At 44.7% G+C, this 18,909-nt stretch overlaps 2 protein-coding genes across 2 annotated transcripts in view; both read right to left on the reverse strand.

Annotated features, from left to right (window-relative positions):
* Positions 1-9,762, reverse strand: part of lrguk (leucine-rich repeats and guanylate kinase domain containing) — a 49,837-nt gene extending 40,075 nt beyond the window's left edge. The window contains exons 1-9 of the mRNA XM_082963340.1: positions 9,757-9,762; positions 9,390-9,494; positions 9,097-9,178; positions 8,783-8,883; positions 8,369-8,450; positions 8,123-8,247; positions 6,389-6,532; positions 3,451-3,531; positions 3,228-3,314 (exon numbers count right to left, since the gene is read on the reverse strand). Coding sequence (XP_082819466.1) covers positions 3,228-3,314; positions 3,451-3,531; positions 6,389-6,532; positions 8,123-8,247; positions 8,369-8,450; positions 8,783-8,883; positions 9,097-9,178; positions 9,390-9,494; positions 9,757-9,762 — 813 coding nt within the window. The remainder of the gene's footprint in view (positions 1-3,227; positions 3,315-3,450; positions 3,532-6,388; positions 6,533-8,122; positions 8,248-8,368; positions 8,451-8,782; positions 8,884-9,096; positions 9,179-9,389; positions 9,495-9,756) is intronic.
* Positions 9,763-10,704: 942 nt separating this feature from the next.
* The window catches only part of LOC106609610 (exocyst complex component 4), a 343,805-nt gene continuing 335,600 nt past the window's right edge, over positions 10,705-18,909 (reverse strand). The window contains exon 18 of the mRNA XM_045700059.2: positions 10,705-12,762. Within this exon, the coding sequence (XP_045556015.2) occupies positions 12,525-12,762 (238 nt within the window). The 3' untranslated portion in view covers positions 10,705-12,524. The remainder of the gene's footprint in view (positions 12,763-18,909) is intronic.

The raw sequence follows: 18,909 nt of genomic DNA on the forward strand, positions 1-18,909 counted from the left end.
TGTTCATATGTAACAATGTTCACAGCAGACACCTGGGGAACACAGAGGAGATGTTCATATGTAACAATGTTCACAGCAGACACCTGGGGAACACAGGGGGAGACGTTCATATGTAACAATGTTCACAGCAGACACCTGGGGAACACAGAGGAGCCGTTCATATGTAACAATGTTCACAGCAGATACCTGGGGAACACAGAGGAGCCGTTCATATGTAACAATGTTCACAGCAGACACCTGGGGAACACAGAGGAGATGTTCATATGTAACAATGTTCACAGCAGACACCTGGAGAACACAGAGGAGATGTTCATATGTAACAATGTTCACAGCAGACACCTGGGGAACACAGAGGAGATGTTCATATGTAACAATGTTCACAGCAGACACCTGGGGAACACAGAGGAGATGTTCATATGTAACAATGTTCACAGCAGACACCTGGGGAACACAGAGGAGATGTTCATATGTAACAATGTTCACAGCAGACACCTGGGGAACACAGAGGAGATGTTCATATGTAACAATGTTCACAGCAGACACCTGGGGAACACAGAGGAGATGTTCATATGTAACAATGTTCACAGCAGACACCTGGAAAACACAGAGGAGCCGTTCATATGTAACAATGTTCACAGCAGACACCTGGAGAACACAGAGGAGACGTTCATATGTTACAATGTTCACAGCAGACACCTGGAAAACACAGAGGAGATGTTCATATTTCACATTACTGATAAATATCTTATTTCAAGTCAGTTTTATCTAGAAGTAATGTATGTACAGTTGAAGTCAGAAGTTTACATACACCTTATCCAAATACATTTAAACTCAGTTTTTCACAATTCCTGACACTTAATCCTAGTAAAAATTCCCTGTCTTAGGTCAGTTAGGATCACCACATTATTTTAAGAATGTGAAATGTCAGAATAATAGTAGAGAGAATGATTTATTTCAGCTTTATTTCTTTCATCACATTCCCAGTCGGTCAGAAGTTTACATACACTCAATTAGTATCTGGTAGCATTGCCTTTACATTGTTTAACTTGGATCAAACGTTTCGGGTAGCCTTCCACAAGCTTTCCACAATAAGTTGGGTGAATTTTGGTCCATTCCACCTGACTGAGCTGGTGTAACTGAGTCAGGTTTGTAGGTCTCCTTGCTCGCACACGCTTTTTCAGTTCTGCCTACACATTTTCTATAGGATTGAGGTCAGGGCTTTGTGACTTTGTTATCCTTAAGCCATTTGCCACAACTTTGGAAGTATGCTCGGGGTCATTATCCATTTGGAAGACCCACTTGCGACCAAGCTTTAACTTCCTGACTGATGTCTTGAGCTGTTGCTTCAATATATCCACATAATTTTCCTCCCTCATGATGCCATCTATTTTGTGAAGTGCACCAGTCCCTCCTGCAGCAAAGCACGCACACAACATGATGCTGCCACCCCCATGCTTCACGGTTGGGATGGTGTACTTCAGCTTGGAAGCCTCCCCCTTTTTCCTCCTAACATAACGATGGTCATTATGGCCAAACAGTTCTAGAGGACATTTCTACAAAAAGTAAGATGTTTGTCCCCATGTGCAGTTGCAAACCGTAGTCTGGCTTTTTCTTCATGGCGGTTTTGGAGCAGTGGCTTCTTCCTTGCTGAGCGGCCTTTCAGGTTATGTCGATATAGGACTCGTTTTACTGTGGATATAGATACTTTTGTACCTGTTTCCTCCAGCATCTACACAAGGTCCTTTGCTGTTGTTCTGGGATTGATTTGCACTTTTCGCACCAAAGTACGTTCATCTCTAGGAGGCAAAACGCGTCTCCTTCCTGAGCGGTATGACGGCTGCATGGTCCCATGGTGTTTATACCTGCGTACTATTGTTTGTACAGATGAACATGGTACCTTCAGGCATTTGGAAATTGCTCCCAAGGATGAATCAGACTTGTGGAGGTCTACAATTTTTTTTCTGAGGTCTTGGCTGATTTCTTTTGATTTTCCCATGATGTCAAGCAAAGAGGCACTGAGTTTGAAGGTAGGCCTTGAAATACATCCACAGGTACAGCTCCAATTGACAAAAGCTTCTAAAGCCATGACATCATTTCCTGGAATTTTCCACGCAGTTTAAAGGCACAGTCAACTTAGTGTATGTAAACTTCTGACCCACTGGAATTGTGATACAGTGAATTATAAGTGAAATAATCTGGAAACAATTGTTGGAAAAATTACTTGTGTCATGCACATAAGTAGATGTCCTAACCGACTTGCCAAAATTATATTTTGTTAACAAGAAATTTGTGGAGTGGTTGAAAAATGAGTTTTAATGACTCCAGCCTAAGTGTATGTAAACTTCCGACTTCAAATGTATCATTGACCTATATTATAAAACCTCTACAGATCCTGACAGATGCCCACTGTTTTAAAATGGACATCTAGAAAAACATTACCAAGCTAGCACGAGATGCAGGAGAAATGTTGTCTTTTCCATCTTCACCTAGCAGATTTTGGACCTACTGTAGGCTAGTATCGATTGTGGTCTACTAGCCGGCTGGCCAGCGCCAGTATACTAGCCCGGCTGTCAGTGCCAGTCTACAAGCCCGGCTGTCAGTGCCAGTCTACTAGCCCGGCTGGCCAGCGCAAGTCTACTAGCCGGCTGGCCAGCGCCAGTCTACTAGCCCGGCTGTCAGTGCCAGTCTACAAGCCCGGCTGTCAGTGCCAGTCTACTAGCCCGGCTGGCCAGCGCAAGTCTACTAGCCGGCTGGCCAGCGCCAGTCTACTAGCCCGGCTGTCAGTGCCATTCTACTAGCCGGCTGGCCAGCACCAGTCTACTAGCCCGGCTGTCAGTGCCAGTCTACAAGCCCGGCTGTCAGTGCCAGTCTACTAGCCCGGCTGGCCAGCGCAAGTCTACTAGCCGGCTGGCCAGCGCCAGTCTACTAGCCCGGCTGTCAGTGCCATTCTACTAGCCGGCTGGCCAGCACCAGTCTACTAGCCCGGCTGGCCAGCGCCAGTCTACTAGCCGGCTGGCCAGCACCAGTCTACTAGCCGGCTGGCCAGCGCCAGTATACTAGCCCGGCTGTCAGTGCCAGTCTACTAGCCCGGCTGGCCAGCGCCAGTCTACTAGCCGGCTGGCCAGCGCCAGTCTACTAGCCGGCTGGCCAGCGCCAGTCTACTAGCCGGCTGGCCAGCACCAGTCTACTAGCCCGTCACTGACAACCATCTCATACATCCAACCTGCCTTCTCCTCTACTGTCACTTTCTCCTGGTCCAGGCCAGTCAGGTGTTGAAGGAGGAAGATCACTGCCAGTCTATAGTCCAGTTGCTCCTGGGGTTGAAAAGACAGTGAAAGAAGCAGCATTTTCATGGACATGTCTATTGTCAGTACAGAGGAAGCAGACAGCATTAGGGAGCTAACTTGTTAGTTTAGTGATGTGTTGTGGGTGTAGGTGCAGTGCAGCTACCTGGACTGGGTTTCTCTGCAGATTCAGCTCCCGGAGCAGGCACAGGTCATGGATGTGTGTGGCCTCCTTGATTTCACTGATCTGAGAACAATATATCATACACAAAAAGATCAGATGCTTGGATTAAGAATACATCCTTTAAAAACTATCATACACAAAACTACATTTAATACCACAGCCAATCTATCAGTTGATGCAGTGGAATAGCTTTATCACTCAGCTCCTGGTATACAGTCACTAGGTGGTTTAGTGATGATACTGGTCATTGGTACCATGCAGACAGTGGCAGAGACAAGAGCAGGACATTAAGGAATGGACTGTGTCTCACCAGGTTACTCTCCAGGTTGACAAGAGAGCAGGACATTAAGGAATGGACTGTGTCTCACCAGGTTACTCTCCAGGTTGAGAAGAGAGCAGGACATTAAGGAATGGACTGTGTCTCACCAGGTTACTCTCCAGGTTGACAAGAGAGCAGGACATTAAGGAATGGACTGTGTCTCACCAGGTTACTCTCCAGGTTGAGAAGAGAGCAGGACATTAAGGAATGGACTGTGTCTCACCAGGTTACTCTCCAGGTTGACAAGAGAGCAGGACATTAAGGAATGGACTGTGTCTCACCAGGTTACTCTCCAGGTTGAGAAGAGAGCAGGACATTAAGGAATGGACTGTGTCTCACCAGGTTACTCTCCAGGTTGACAAGAGAGCAGGACATTAAGGAATGGACTGTGTCTCACCAGGTTACTCTCCAGGTTGAGAAGAGAGCAGGACATTAAGGAATGGACTGTGTCTCACCAGGTTACTCTCCAGGTTGACAAGAGAGCAGGACATTAAGGAATGGACTGTGTCTCACCAGGTTACTCTCCAGGTTGACAAGAGAGCAGGACATTAAGGAATGGACTGTGTCTCACCAGGTTACTCTCCAGGTTGAGAACAGAGCAGGACATTAAGGAATGGACTGTGTCTCACCAGGTTACTCTCCAGGTTGAGAAGAGAGCAGGACATTAAGGAATGGACTGTGTCTCACCAGGTTACTCTCCAGGTTGAGAAGAGAGCAGGACATTAAGGAATGGACTGTGTCTCACCAGGTTACTCTCCAGGTTGACAAGAGAGCAGGACATTAAGGAATGGACTGTGTCTCACCAGGTTACTCTCCAGGTTGAGAAGAGAGCAGGACATTAAGGAATGGACTGTGTCTCACCAGGTTACTCTCCAGGTTGACAAGAGAGCAGGACATTAAGGAATGGACTGTGTCTCACCAGGTTACTCTCCAGGTTGAGAAGAGAGCAGGACATTAAGGAATGGACTGTGTCTCACCAGGTTACTCTCCAGGTTGAGAAGAGAGCAGGACATTAAGGAATGGACTGTGTCTCACCAGGTTACTCTCCAGGTTGAGAAGAGAGCAGGACATTAAGGAATGGACTGTGTCTCACCAGGTTACTCTCCAGGTTGACAAGAGAGCAGGACAATAAGGAATGGACTGTGTCTCACCAGGTTACTCTCCAGGTTGACAAGAGAGCAGGACAATAAGGAATGGACTGTGTCTCACCAGGTTACTCTCCAGGTTGACAAGAGAGCAGGACATTAAGGAATGGACTGTGTCTCACCAGGTTACTCTCCAGGTTGAGAAGAGAGCAGGACATTAAGGAATGGACTGTGTCTCACCAGGTTACTCTCCAGGTTGACAAGAGAGCAGGACATTAAGGAATGGACTGTGTCTCACCAGGTTACTCTCCAGGTTGAGAAGAGAGCAGGACATTAAGGAATGGACTGTGTCTCACCAGGTTACTCTCCAGGTTGAGAAGAGAGCAGGACATTAAGGAATGGACTGTGTCTCACCAGGTTACTCTCCAGGTTGACAAGAGAGCAGGACATTAAGGAATGGACTGTGTCTCACCAGGTTACTCTCCAGGTTGAGAAGAGAGCAGGACATTAAGGAATGGACTGTGTCTCACCAGGTTACTCTCCAGGTTGACAAGAGAGCAGGACATTAAGGAATGGACTGTGTCTCACCAGGTTACTCTCCAGGTTGACAAGAGAGCAGGACATTAAGGAATGGACTGTGTCTCACCAGGTTACTCTCCAGGTTGACAAGAGAGCAGGACATTAAGGAATGGACTGTGTCTCACCAGGTTACTCTCCAGGTTGAGAAGAGAGCAGGACATTAAGGAATGGACTGTGTCTCACCAGGTTACTCTCCAGGTTGACAAGAGAGCAGGACATTAAGGAATGGACTGTGTCTCACCAGGTTACTCTCCAGGTTGAGAAGAGAGCAGGACATTAAGGAATGGACTGTGTCTCACCAGGTTACTCTCCAGGTTGACAAGAGAGCAGGACATTAAGGAATGGACTGTGTCTCACCAGGTTACTCTCCAGGTTGACAAGAGAGCAGGACATTAAGGAATGGACTGTGTCTCACCAGGTTACTCTCCAGGTTGAGAAGAGAGCAGGACATTAAGGAATGGACTGTGTCTCACCAGGTTACTCTCCAGGTTGAGAAGAGAGCAGGACATTAAGGAATGGACTGTGTCTCACCAGGTTACTCTCCAGGTTGACAAGAGAGCAGGACATTAAGGAATGGACTGTGTCTCACCAGGTTACTCTCCAGGTTGAGAAGAGAGCAGGACATTAAGGAATGGACTGTGTCTCACCAGGTTACTCTCCAGGTTGAGAAGAGAGCAGGACATTAAGGAATGGACTGTGTCTCACCAGGTTACTCTCCAGGTTGACAAGAGAGCAGGACATTAAGGAATGGACTGTGTCTCACCAGGTTACTCTCCAGGTTGAGAAGAGAGCAGGACATTAAGGAATGGACTGTGTCTCACCAGGTTACTCTCCAGGTTGAGAAGAGAGCAGGACATTAAGGAATGGACTGTGTCTCACCAGGTTACTCTCCAGGTTGACAAGAGAGCAGGACATTAAGGAATGGACTGTGTCTCACCAGGTTACTCTCCAGGTTGATGGAGCCCAGCAGATGGAGATTCTGCAGGCCTGACAGACTGGTGATCCGGTTCAGAGACAGATCCAGGACCTGCAGGGTTCTCAGAGTCTCCACATTCTCTATCTTCTCAATCTGATTCCCCCTCTGGATAGAGAGGACATGATACATGACAAACACTGGGAATATGAATACCGTGTGGACAAATACACACACACATTTGAATGAACTCATACAAGCTCACACGCATGCACACACAACTCTCCCTCCTCCTACACACACACATACACATGCCCATGTCACGCGCGCGCACACACACACACACACACACACACACACACACACACACACACACACACACACACACACACACACACACACACACACACACACACACACACACACCACACACACACACACACACACACACACACACACACACACACACACACACACACACACACACACACACACCCCACCCTCACTATCAAAGTTAACATTGAGTGTTCCCTTCCCCATCTGTAAGGAGTTTAAAACTTCTCCCTGAGACGTGTGTATGATTGACAGGCCAGCTCCAATGGTCTGGGCTGACAGGGGAGGAGTGACAGGTGAACAGCTGGCCAGACACTGGTGTGGGCATGCCAAAAGCACTACAGACCATCCCTCCTCTCCTCTAGAACCCACCATCCCTCCTGCTCTGTAACTACCCATCCCCACCTTCCCCCTGCGTGGGCTGTCATTCAGGATCCAGCCCCCGCGGTCCCCATGCCTGCCCTCCTCCGCTAGCCTACCTGGCAGAGGGCTGCCGACAGCGGGGGACGGTGACCGCGCGGAGCCCTGGAAGCTCCCGAGGCCAGGGTGTGATGGGCTGAGAGAGGAGGCTGGCTGACAGGTAGCACGCTGTTAGGGAGCGGGGCTGGGCAGGAGAGGGCCGAGAGGGGAGGGGAGATGGAGACAGCGGCTGGGATGCTATGGAGGGGTGAGGGAATAACAGAGGGGGGGGGGGGTTGAACAGGGTCCAGGCCTGCTCACACCGCCGGCAGCTGGTCCCAGAGGGGAGGGTGGAAGCGGACAGGGGACACGGCTGCATCTTGCTGACGATGAGGAATCACTTTGATAAAGGACACCAGCATCCGTCAGAGAGGGAGAGGCAAGGGTCTGGAGGCCCGCTGGCACAGCCATATGGCGGCTCTCACACTGGAGCCCATGTCTGTGTGTCTTTGAAAAGCTGAAGCTCAATTATGTCTGTGGTTTAAATATGAGACGGGGGGAGAGTTAAAAATACACCACCTGCTGTCATCATGTTTGAAGAGAAAGAAGTGCTCAAATATTGTGTGTAGCATAACTGGCACCATACTGGGGGGATAACCTTTTAGAAAAGCCATGACATAATGGAAGAATGTAGACACCAGGTCGGGACATCAAGGTGAAAACATAAAACAACTGATTCACAGGAAAACAGTTGTGTCCTGGTCTGTAGGACATATTCAATCAAGCACAAGACCAACCACTAACCACAGTACTGATGTGCTTGGAGAGCTGCGTCTATTCAACCGGATGGGCATATTCATTAATGAGCATAACGCATGGTAAAATATTATCTCTAAGAATCAAATGATTCAACAAACACACACGCAATGTAATTATTCATGTAAAGTAACATCTCCATATATAACACACATGAAAAGTGTTAGAAATTGAATAATTCAAGAGGCAGGAGGAGGAGTTAGGACCTACCAGACAGAGGTCTTTGATTGGCAGCTTGTCCAGGCCACTGATACAGGAGATCTTGTTGTGTGCCAGGCTGAGGTGTGTGAGGCTGGCACAATGCAGCAGACCACCGATCTCACTGAAACAGTTGTCTTGTCCGGGCACACGTTAAAAATGGTATACAATGAGGAAGTGGTCTAGATAAGAACTTGACGGGGGGGGGGTGTGTGTGTGTGTGTGTGTGTGTGTGTGTAAATACTTTTTAAAGGATACAGTCCAGATTCAGTTTACTCAAAGACGAATAGGCAGACAAATGTGTCATCACTGACATCTGGTTATGGGAAAAGTTAACCTCCTGCAGAATACAACAAACATGAATAATGAATCAAGTGGACCAATCTTTAAATGCTTTTTGCAATGAAGAAATATGAAAATAAACAACCAAATGCATGTATAGTATGATCAATTCTACTAGTACTGTATAACTCACTGATAAACAATAAGAAGAAGTCAACCCTGGTAAGTTCCTTGTCATTCCAGGGTAGGTAATACTTAGTAAGCATATGGTATGACACTACAGTATAAATGGTCTATGATGATTGGAACCCATCTTCTGGGACTATAGGCTTCAAGAAACCCCAAGCCACAAATCAACCGTTGTCTTATCCTGTCTGCTGAAGGTCCCACCTTGAGGTTCTTGGGCGGCTGGAATCCAAAGAAGTCGGTGAGTTGGTTGTGGGAGGCATCCAGGATGATGAGATACGGCATGTGGCTTACACAGGATAAATCTACCAGTCAACAAACATTAGGAGAGACGGTTGAGCAGAGTGGGAGAGATGGCAACACCTGACGCACAACTGTTATTATACAGACCAGAAGAAGTTACAAGGGCACCGATGAGAAATGAACCATTGCTTAATTAATTAGGCTAACCAAGCTACATTTTCTATATCACTAATTAGAATCATAACAATGCATTTGTTAATATGAGACACACACACCTTTTATTTTGTTGTAAGGAAGTTCTAGCTTTTGAAGGTGGACATAATTGCATAGGATGGAAACATTATTCAGATTTCGACCCTGGATGGAGACATATTCCGAAATTGAATTCCACATGACATAGAAAACAAAACAAGGAAAGAAATGCAACACAAATGGAAAGTAAACAGCTTTGTTAGATACTCTTCTGCGTATAGTCTGATGGTAAACAGTTACTCTTGTAAAGCATATTATCAGCGATTTATGGGGTTACACTATCAACCTGAAGTGTGTGTGTTGTGTGTGTTCTTACAGGCACAGAGAGGAACTGGTAGACCTGCTCTAGTCCAGTGGCAGAGTGTCCCAGGTTGGATAAACAGCTGGATACTTCCTCTTCAGTCAACACACCATCGTTCTTCTGTATGAGACATAGCTACATGACATTTTTTTGCAGTACACAATAGAACAAGTCATGCATTGACAATGCATTGTTTTTATGCACCAAACTTCTGTTGTTATTATGAAACTGAGTGGCAAGAGAGAGAAAGAGAGAAGTTGCTTGCATCCTCAAAGTAATTAACAGAAACTGCGTGTGTTATTCTCCAAGCCTCATGGCCCATCTGACTAAAGCAGCTAGCATCTTTCTTAATTTAGCTGTTATCCCTAGCTTCCTCCCTTACCTCCATTGTCTTCTCCTCCTTCTCCTCCTCGGAGGTTGAAAACGTGTCTGCACACGGCTGATGAACCGCAGCAGGAAATGGTTGCGCATCAGTGGTCTCCTGTGTCACTGACTCATGAGGATAGCAAGTGGGTGACACAGAGGAATACTGGGGCGTTGTTTGCTTCCCGATATTTTGGAAAGTGTAAAATGTTGATGTATAAGATATTTTGGATTAAATTGTTCTGCACGAGAATACGTTGGGGATATTTTTACTTACTAATTAGCCTAGGTAGGTGGCTATTTTGAAAGTTGGCTCAGCTGGAGCGGATAGCGTTCTCTCTGTTGCTTAGTAACGATGACGAAGTGTCAGTAGGTGAATTGAACTGTGGGATATGGCGTTTTTGATTCATTGACTTTCCAACAGTTCATAAACAGCTTTCAAACCATGGTTCCCAGGTTCTACCGTCTGGAAAAAGTAATATATTCATGCATTTTCATTTTAGTGTGCTGAGACAAATATTATCCATTCCATCATATAATAACTTTACACTAATCACCATGTTGAAACCTCAATCATGCTCACCTAAATGCAGAAAAAAGCTTGACATACTAGAGTTCAAGTAGTGTGCTTTGTGCATCAGACATCTTTCAACTGGTCTTGATCATTCTATAAAAAAAGCCTTCTTCTGGCATCCCATCAGATCTGGCAGCTGAGCTCAATTCCTGACAGTGTATATTTTGGATACGTCTATCTAAAATGACATCATCGGACAAAGTCAGTTTGTGTCAATGTGAAAAGATGATGAATTATACGGTGCAACAGCGCATAGACAGACCATGTTGTTTGGGTAGTGTTTCCTTCTGTATGGCATTCATAAATTCCTCTTCATCAATGGAAGAAACTAGTCCCTTGACTACACAAGGTAGGAAACTGGCACTTTTCATTGTACAAAAACACACAAACTGCTTATATACACAGGGGAATTTTGACGTTTTATTTCAGCAAGATCAGTGTACACATTGGCAAATCATCTTTCTTTAATTCAGTGTAGAAGGATTGATATTCAAGGCTTTGGTCTGAAAGGGACTTTTAACAGACAATGGAGAAAGGATCAAATAAATCCTTAAATCACACCGGGACTCATTAGCCTACATTATCATCAGATGTAGGTGAAAAAACGAACACACAGTAGATGTGCAAAAGGTCATGCCTTAGTAAACAAACAAATAAAGAAATGCATTTAAAAAACAGAAGTGAAATATATTTGTAGATCTTGATGTTTACAATAAGTTGGCCCCATTACTTAAAATGTGTGTATAGGGGTCAGATATACCAGGTCATTTAAATCCAGATGGAGTGTTCCCTTGTTCACAGAATCAGCAGAAACAACCTCCTCACTTGTGCAGAGTACTGCAAGCCATAGAGACCTCCATAGTGTGTGTGTAATATAGTATGTGTTTATTGTGTGTGTGTACGTGTGTGTGTGTGTGTCTTGAGTGTGCTGAGTAAAACTGTTCCTATGGCACTAGGCAATCCCTCCGGCAACCACAAGGCTCATATTGATCCCAGCCTACATGTCATTATGATGGATGGTTCCGCTGGGTTCTGGTGAGCAGCACTGCCACAACTCTCCCCTGTTCTCTTTCCTCCCTCCCCTGCTCTTGTTAAGTACTTTTCCTCTGAGTTAATTAACTAAATATACTGAGGGGATGGAGGGGAAGGAATGATTTGTAACTCCTTGCAAGTGTATTCACTTTAGAATAGTTTTAGCAGAAGTTTTAGCAGTTCTAGTGGTAGGAAGGGGAGTAGTGATTTGCAATTACATCCCTATTAAGTTCAAGACCTTGAGTGTTGGACTATATACACACTCCAATTGTACTGGATACATTGGCCCCCCCATCCCCTAGCACACATGCACACCTCAACGCTGCAGCACAGTTAATGCATTTTTTCAGGACAGTGGCAAATACTATAATCAGAATCGGCTATAGTTACATTATATCCAATCTACATTATTCTAAAAGTGAGAGAAAAATTGAGTGAACCACAGCTGAGGTGGGGAACCAATTCCTTTCTTTGTCCTTGGGGAAGAAGAATGGCCACAAAATGGCCACAAGCAGGAGGAGAGAAGTGATAATCTAGACAGTCTAATCTGGCATCTGGTATTGCAGACACAGTCAGCAGGCCCACGAGGGAGAGCTAGAGGTAGTGCTGTAATTGAGAGCAGCAGTTAGATGTAATAAGACAATGAGATGAGAAAGGCCCCAAAGCCAGACTCTCAGAAAATTCCCCCATTCTCCACAGGTGAGACTAGGGCTGACCACATATGGGATGATTGAAGGGAGCCATTTTTTAAGTTGGAGTGTGTGTGTGTGTGTGTGTGTGTGTGTGTGTGTGTGATTTCTTGAGGAACTGGCTGCATTCTTGCCAGTGAATAAGCAGATGAGTTACAACAACAGATGCATATTGGTAACTAAGTTCAAACCTAAAATCAGTAACTACTCAATGTACAGCCTACCAGCATTATCTCAACCCCCAAAACATATTACATGGTTATTACGGTCTGCCATAGGATCTAATGAAGACTCAGGACTTTAACAAACCCAGTGTATCACCAGTCCCTGTGGAGGTGCTGACCAGTCCCTCAGATGGTTAGCTGACACTGCTAGGTCAGCTCTAAAATACTAGCTTTAATCTAAACCCTTTTTCCAGACAGGAGGTTGAGAAACACTGGACACTAATGCAAACAGACCATTGCCAACAACAGCCTCCCAATGTCCCCCCTCTCAAACAGTAGTGATCTTCTTGTCCTTGGTGGCCTGCTTGAAGGCTGCCTGCTCGCAGATGATCTCCTTGAGGCGCTGCAGCCGGACGTTCTGCGTGCTCAGGTCTCCCACGCCCGTCTGGCTCCTCTGCAGCAGGCTGAGGGCGTGGATGTACTCCAGCTCTGTGTAGCGAACGCCCTGGTCCACCACCAGGTTGAGCAGCTCATCTGCAGCGTTGTACAGCATCTCATAGTACTGCCTAAACAGGGGAGGAGATGACTTCATTGTTCAATGCCCATGAGAATGTTCTGTGTTATCCCAATCCCTCTGAAAGACAGAGGTCAGAGAGGTCAGACCAAAGGGGAGGGGGTGGAGAGGGAAGGAATCAACACTATGATGTTATTGATCTGGTACTACTGTACCATACTGCCTCACATAACACTATGATGTTATTGATCTGGTACTACTGTACCATACTGCCTCACATAACACTATGATGTTATTGATCTGGTACTACTGTACCATACTGCCTCACATAACACTATGATGTTATTGATCTGGTACTACTGTACCATACTGCCTCACATAACACTATGATGTTATTGATCTGGTACTACTGTACCATACTGCCTCACATAACACTATGATGTTATTGATCTGGTACTACTGTACCATACTGCCTCACATAACACTATGATGTTATTGATCTGGTACTACTGTACCATACTGCCTCACATAACACTATGATGTTGTTGATCTGGTACTACTGTACCATACTGCCTCACATAACCCTATGATGTTATTGATCTGGTACTACTGTACCATACTGCCTCACATAACACTATGATGTTATTGATCTGGTACTACTGTACCATACTGCCTCACATAACACTATGATGTTATTGATCTGGTACTACTGTACCATACTGCCTCACATAACACTATGATGTTATTGATCTGGTACTACTGTACCATACTGCCTCACATAACACTATGATGTTGTTGATCTGGTACTACTGTACCATACTGCCTCACATAACCCTATGATGTTATTGATCTGGTACTACTGTACCATACTGCCTCACATAACACTATGATGTTATTGATCTGGTACTACTGTACCATACTGCCTCACATAACACTATGATGTTGTTGATCTGGTACTACTGTACCATACTGCCTCACATAACACTATGATGTTATTGATCTGGTACTACTGTACCATACTGCCTCACATAACACTATGATGTTATTGATCTGGTACTACTGTACCATACTGCCTCACATAACACTATGATGTTATTGATCTGGTACTACTGTACCATACTGCCTCACATAACACTATGATGTTATTGATCTGGTACTACTGTACCATACTGCCTCACATAACACTATGATGTTATTGATCTGGTACTACTGTACCATACTGCCTCACATAACACTATGATGTTGTTGATCTGGTACTACTGTACCATACTGCCTCACATAACCCTATGATGTTATTGATCTGGTACTACTGTACCATACTGCCTCACATAACACTATGATGTTATTGATCTGGTACTACTGTACCATACTGCCTCACATAACACTATGATGTTATTGATCTGGTACTACTGTACCATACTGCCTCACATAACCCTATGATGTTGTTGATCTGGTACTACTGTACCATACTGCCTCACATAACACTATGATGTTATTGATCTGGTACTACTGTACCATACTGCCTCACATAACACTATGATGTTATTGATCTGGTACTACTGTACCATACTGCCTCACATAACACTATGATGTTGTTGATCTGGTACTACTGTACCATACTGCCCCACATAACACTATGATGTTAACTACTGTACCATACTGCCTCACATAACACTATGATGTTATTGATCAGATACTACTGTACCATACTGCCTCACATAACACTATGATGTTGTTGATCTGGTACTACTGTACCATACTGCCTCACATAACACTATGATGTTATTGATCTGGTACTACTGTACCATACTGCCTCACATAACACTATGATGTTATTGATCTGGTACTACTGTACCATACTGCCTCACATAACACTATGATGTTATTGATCTGGTACTACTGTACCATACTGCCTCACATAACACTATGATGTTATTGATCTGGTACTACTGTACCATACTGCCTCACATAACACTATGATGTTATTGATCTGGTACTACTGTACCATACTGCCTCACATAACACTATGATGTTATTGATCTGGTACTACTGTACCATCCTCACATAACACTATGATGTTATTGATCTGGTACTACTGTACCATACTGCCTCACATAACACTATGATGTTATTGATCTGGTACTACTGTACCATACTGCCTCACATAACACTATGATGTTATTGATCTGGTACTACTGTACCATACTGCCTCACATAACACTATGATGTTATTGAGCCTCACATAACACTATGATGTTGTTGATCTGGTACTACTGTACCATACTGCCTCACATAACACTATGATGTTATTGATCTGGTACTACTGTACCATACTGCCTCACATAACACTATGATGTTATTGATCTGGTACTACTGTACCATACTGCCTCACATAACACTATGATGTTATTGATCTGGTACTACTGTACCATACTGCCTCACATAACACTATGATGTTATTGATCTGGTACTACTGTACCATACTTATTTCCCTCATTAAAATGCTAATCAATTTATAACATTTTTGACATGCGTTTTTCTGGATTTTTGTTGTTGTTATTCTGTCTCTCACTGTTCAAATAAACCTACCATTAAAATTATAGACTGATCATTTCTTTGTCAGTGGGCAAACGTACAAAATCAGCAGGGGATCAAATACTTTTTTCCCTCACTGTAAAACAGGGAATTTTTACTAGGATTAAATGTCAGGAATTGTGAAAACTGAGTTTAAATGTATTTGGCTAAGGTGTATGTAAACTTCTGACTTCAACTGTATATTGATGGTGGTTTAATCCATATGTATATTGATGGTGGTTTAATCCATATGTATATTGATGATGGTTTAATCCAATTTTATATTGAAGGTGGTTTAATCCATATGTATATTGATGGTGGTTTAATCCATATGTATATTGATGATGGTTTAATCCAATTTTATATTGAAGGTGGTTTAATCCATATGTATATTGAAGGTGGTTTAATCCAATTTTATATTGAAGGTGGTTTAATCCAATTTTATATTGATGGTGGTTTAATCCATATGTATATTGATGGTGGTTTAATCCATATGTATATTGATGGTGGTTTAATCCATAATGATAGGGAAAACACAGAGTTTACAGTAGCATCGGTAGCCTGTCCTACAAAGCAGACAGATTAAACATATATGTAAATACGAATGCACACACACAGCTATGGAAGATATATGAACGCATTAGGGAGTACCATAGAGCAGGGCTGACTATGTCTCTGCTCTGGGGCTAAACAGGCCAATACCTCAGAGACGGTGTGGGCAGCAGCAGCACAGACACAAAGACAGACAGACAGAGAGATAGCATCGCTATACGCCACTGGCTAGTAGAGAAATCCCATTCACTTAGATTACACTCCCACAATGGTGTTTTGGATGGGTATGCGAGGTGCCCACAAAAGGACACACACACACACACACACACACACACACACACACACACACACACACACACACACACACACACACACACACACACACACACACACACACACACACACACACACACACACACACACTCAACCTGGGGGCATCGGGAAGCTCAATCTCTTCACCCATCTCCTCCTTTAACTCAGCTCTTTGTGCCCAGAGAAAGAGAGTGATTTAAAGTGGTGTCCATCAAAGCAGCAGGGAGAGGAAGGCTAAGCTGAGGGAAAGTCTTCCATTGTGTCCAGGAGAAGAAATCCCAAGGAAGTCACAAGCACAAATCTCGTGTGTGTGTGTACCTGAATAAGAATAGCTATTATCTTGCTGTATTCTTTCTAAGCCTCTCCCATTACTAAACCTAATGGTTATTTTCCTATGTAGGAATTACTGAACAATTCTGCAGCCTTTTGTGTCAAGCTAGTTCTGCTGTTGTAATATTGCAAGTAGAACAGAGAGAGAAAGAGAGAGAGGAAGATAACAAATATGGAGAGAGAGATTAGGTCCAGTAAGAACAGACTTTCACAGCTGTGTGTGGGGATTCATTTATTTAATATTTCTCTCTTTCTCTGACAAGTAATGCCCTTGGTTTGTGAACTATTTGCATACTCGCTCTCTTCTCCTCCCTCCCCCTGTTAGTTTTTCAATGCTCACCCTCAATGAGCTCGTCAATATTGATGAGGGGTCATACCGGTTCCTTTGCTCGCCACAGGCAGAGACACGGAGAAACCCCTGATGGGCAGCAGTGTTCTTATCACATTCTCAAATATGCACCGCATGTCTCTACTGTATATCTGTGTGTGTGTCCACTGTGTGTGTGTGTCCACTGTGTGTGTGTGTCCACTGTGTGTGAGTGTGTCCACTGTGTGTGTGTGTGTCTACTGTGTGTGTGTGTCCACTGTGTGTGTGTGTGTCTACTGTGTGTGTGTGTGTGTCCACTGTGTGTGTGTGTGTCTACTGTGTGTGTGTGTCCACTGTGTGTGTGTGTGTCTACTGTGGCTGTGTGTGTCTACTGTGTGTGTGTGTGTCTACTGTGTGTGTGTGTGTCTACTGTGTGTGTGTGTGTGTGTTATTCACATCCAAAACACCACTTCCATTCCCCAGATACTGCATGCGATTAGCTGCACACAGGAGGACATAGTCCACATTGTTATGTGAACAGAAAATACATGTTTGTTTTTAGAAGGGAAAGCTTTGAAGAGAACAATTAACAACCCACACACACACCGTTCTCAAAGGGATGTAGAAAAGCAGGGGATGAATAAAACAGATGTGGGGAAAAAGAGTGATAATTGACAACTTCACTTTGTATAAATGTTGGTATATTTGTGTGTTCACATCTGGGCGTTCCAGTTTGCGTCGTTTGTAAACCAGTTTATAAGGCTATAGTGTATAATGTTCTCTAAGGCCCTATCTTTGGTTGCCTCCCTGTGTACTGAATATGAAAGTGGAATATACTGTGTGACTGAGCAAACTGACTGATCTACAAGTGATAATGAGGAGTTATTTAGCATGCAAGGTGATTTGTAGATCAGTCAGTCAGCAGTTGCCGACTGCAATGCAGTCAATCTGGAACATTACCACAGTTTCAGGTATACCGTGTTTCTGTCTATTATCGGGCACTTGGCACTACATTTCAAGCCTTTGGATCTCCAAACTGATTGGCAATGTCTGGATCTCCATGTTGCCCCACAATACTGTCCTCTCTTTGGCCTGTTCTACTGGCCATCGTCCCTCTGTCATCATGTTGACTGGACACCTGGCTATCTGGACCCTGTCCAGCTGTTGTACCAGGGGGAAGTTTGGACGTGCTGGGTGGGGTGTGTGTGTGTGAGAGAGAGATTGTTTGTTGGTGTGTGTGTGTGTGACAACTCATCGCCCCCCAGATGCCAAAAACTCCTCCAACCAACCACTTCATTACCCAGGTGCTTGGAAAGTAATTTGCCCAACAGCGGCTGTTAATCAGATGAAATTCTCTGTGCTCTTACACCTTCGCCCCCCACCAGCCTTTATTCACACAGGGGGAGATAATGAAGGATTTCACTCACTCACTCAGTCAAACACACTCCAGAACCCACCGTCACTGTCGCCCGCATTTCCCCACTTGCCAACCACCCACCCACCCTCCCTCCCTCCCTCCCTCCCTCCCTCCCTCCCTCCCTCCCTCCCTCCCTCCCAACCCACCCTCCCACCCCACCACCTGCAAGAGCGCTCACTCACTCGCTAACTCTGTGTGTGTGCCATTACATTTTAATTAGCCCACATCTCCTTCGTGCGCAGCCCCCCGTATACAAAGAGTATTAAGCAAATTTATGGTGCATGTGGCAGAGGATGGGGCCAAGATCTACGTATGTCACTGGTGAGAGAGAAAGATACAGAGGAAGAGAAGGGAGAAAGCGGGAGAGAGGAGAGAAAACACAAGAATCAGCACAATTCATTTCCTCTCATTTCCAGCGTGTACAATATTAAAGCCATTTAAGGTTTCCTCTGTCAGCGTGTTTAGGACAACACATTAGTTAGCGAGGGATAGGGTGGAGGACAGGACGGAGGGAGGGAGGAGATTCTCTCAGGATGATTCTCTCCATCAAGCGGAACGCATGCTTGTCGCCGCTTAACGAATGCCAGGGCTCCTGACGCAAATGAGAGCTCCGTCAAGTTTTCCCACTCCTCTCGCTCCCTCTCTCCTCTTGTGACTAGAGAAGCTCTATGCAGAGACACTGCAGCTTCATCAGCAATAACCAGTGT

Source organism: Salmo salar, chromosome 17 (genome assembly GCF_965601325.2).
Source record: "Salmo salar chromosome 17, fSalSal1, whole genome shotgun sequence".
In the NCBI taxonomy this organism is placed as follows: Eukaryota; Metazoa; Chordata; class Actinopteri; order Salmoniformes; family Salmonidae; genus Salmo; species Salmo salar.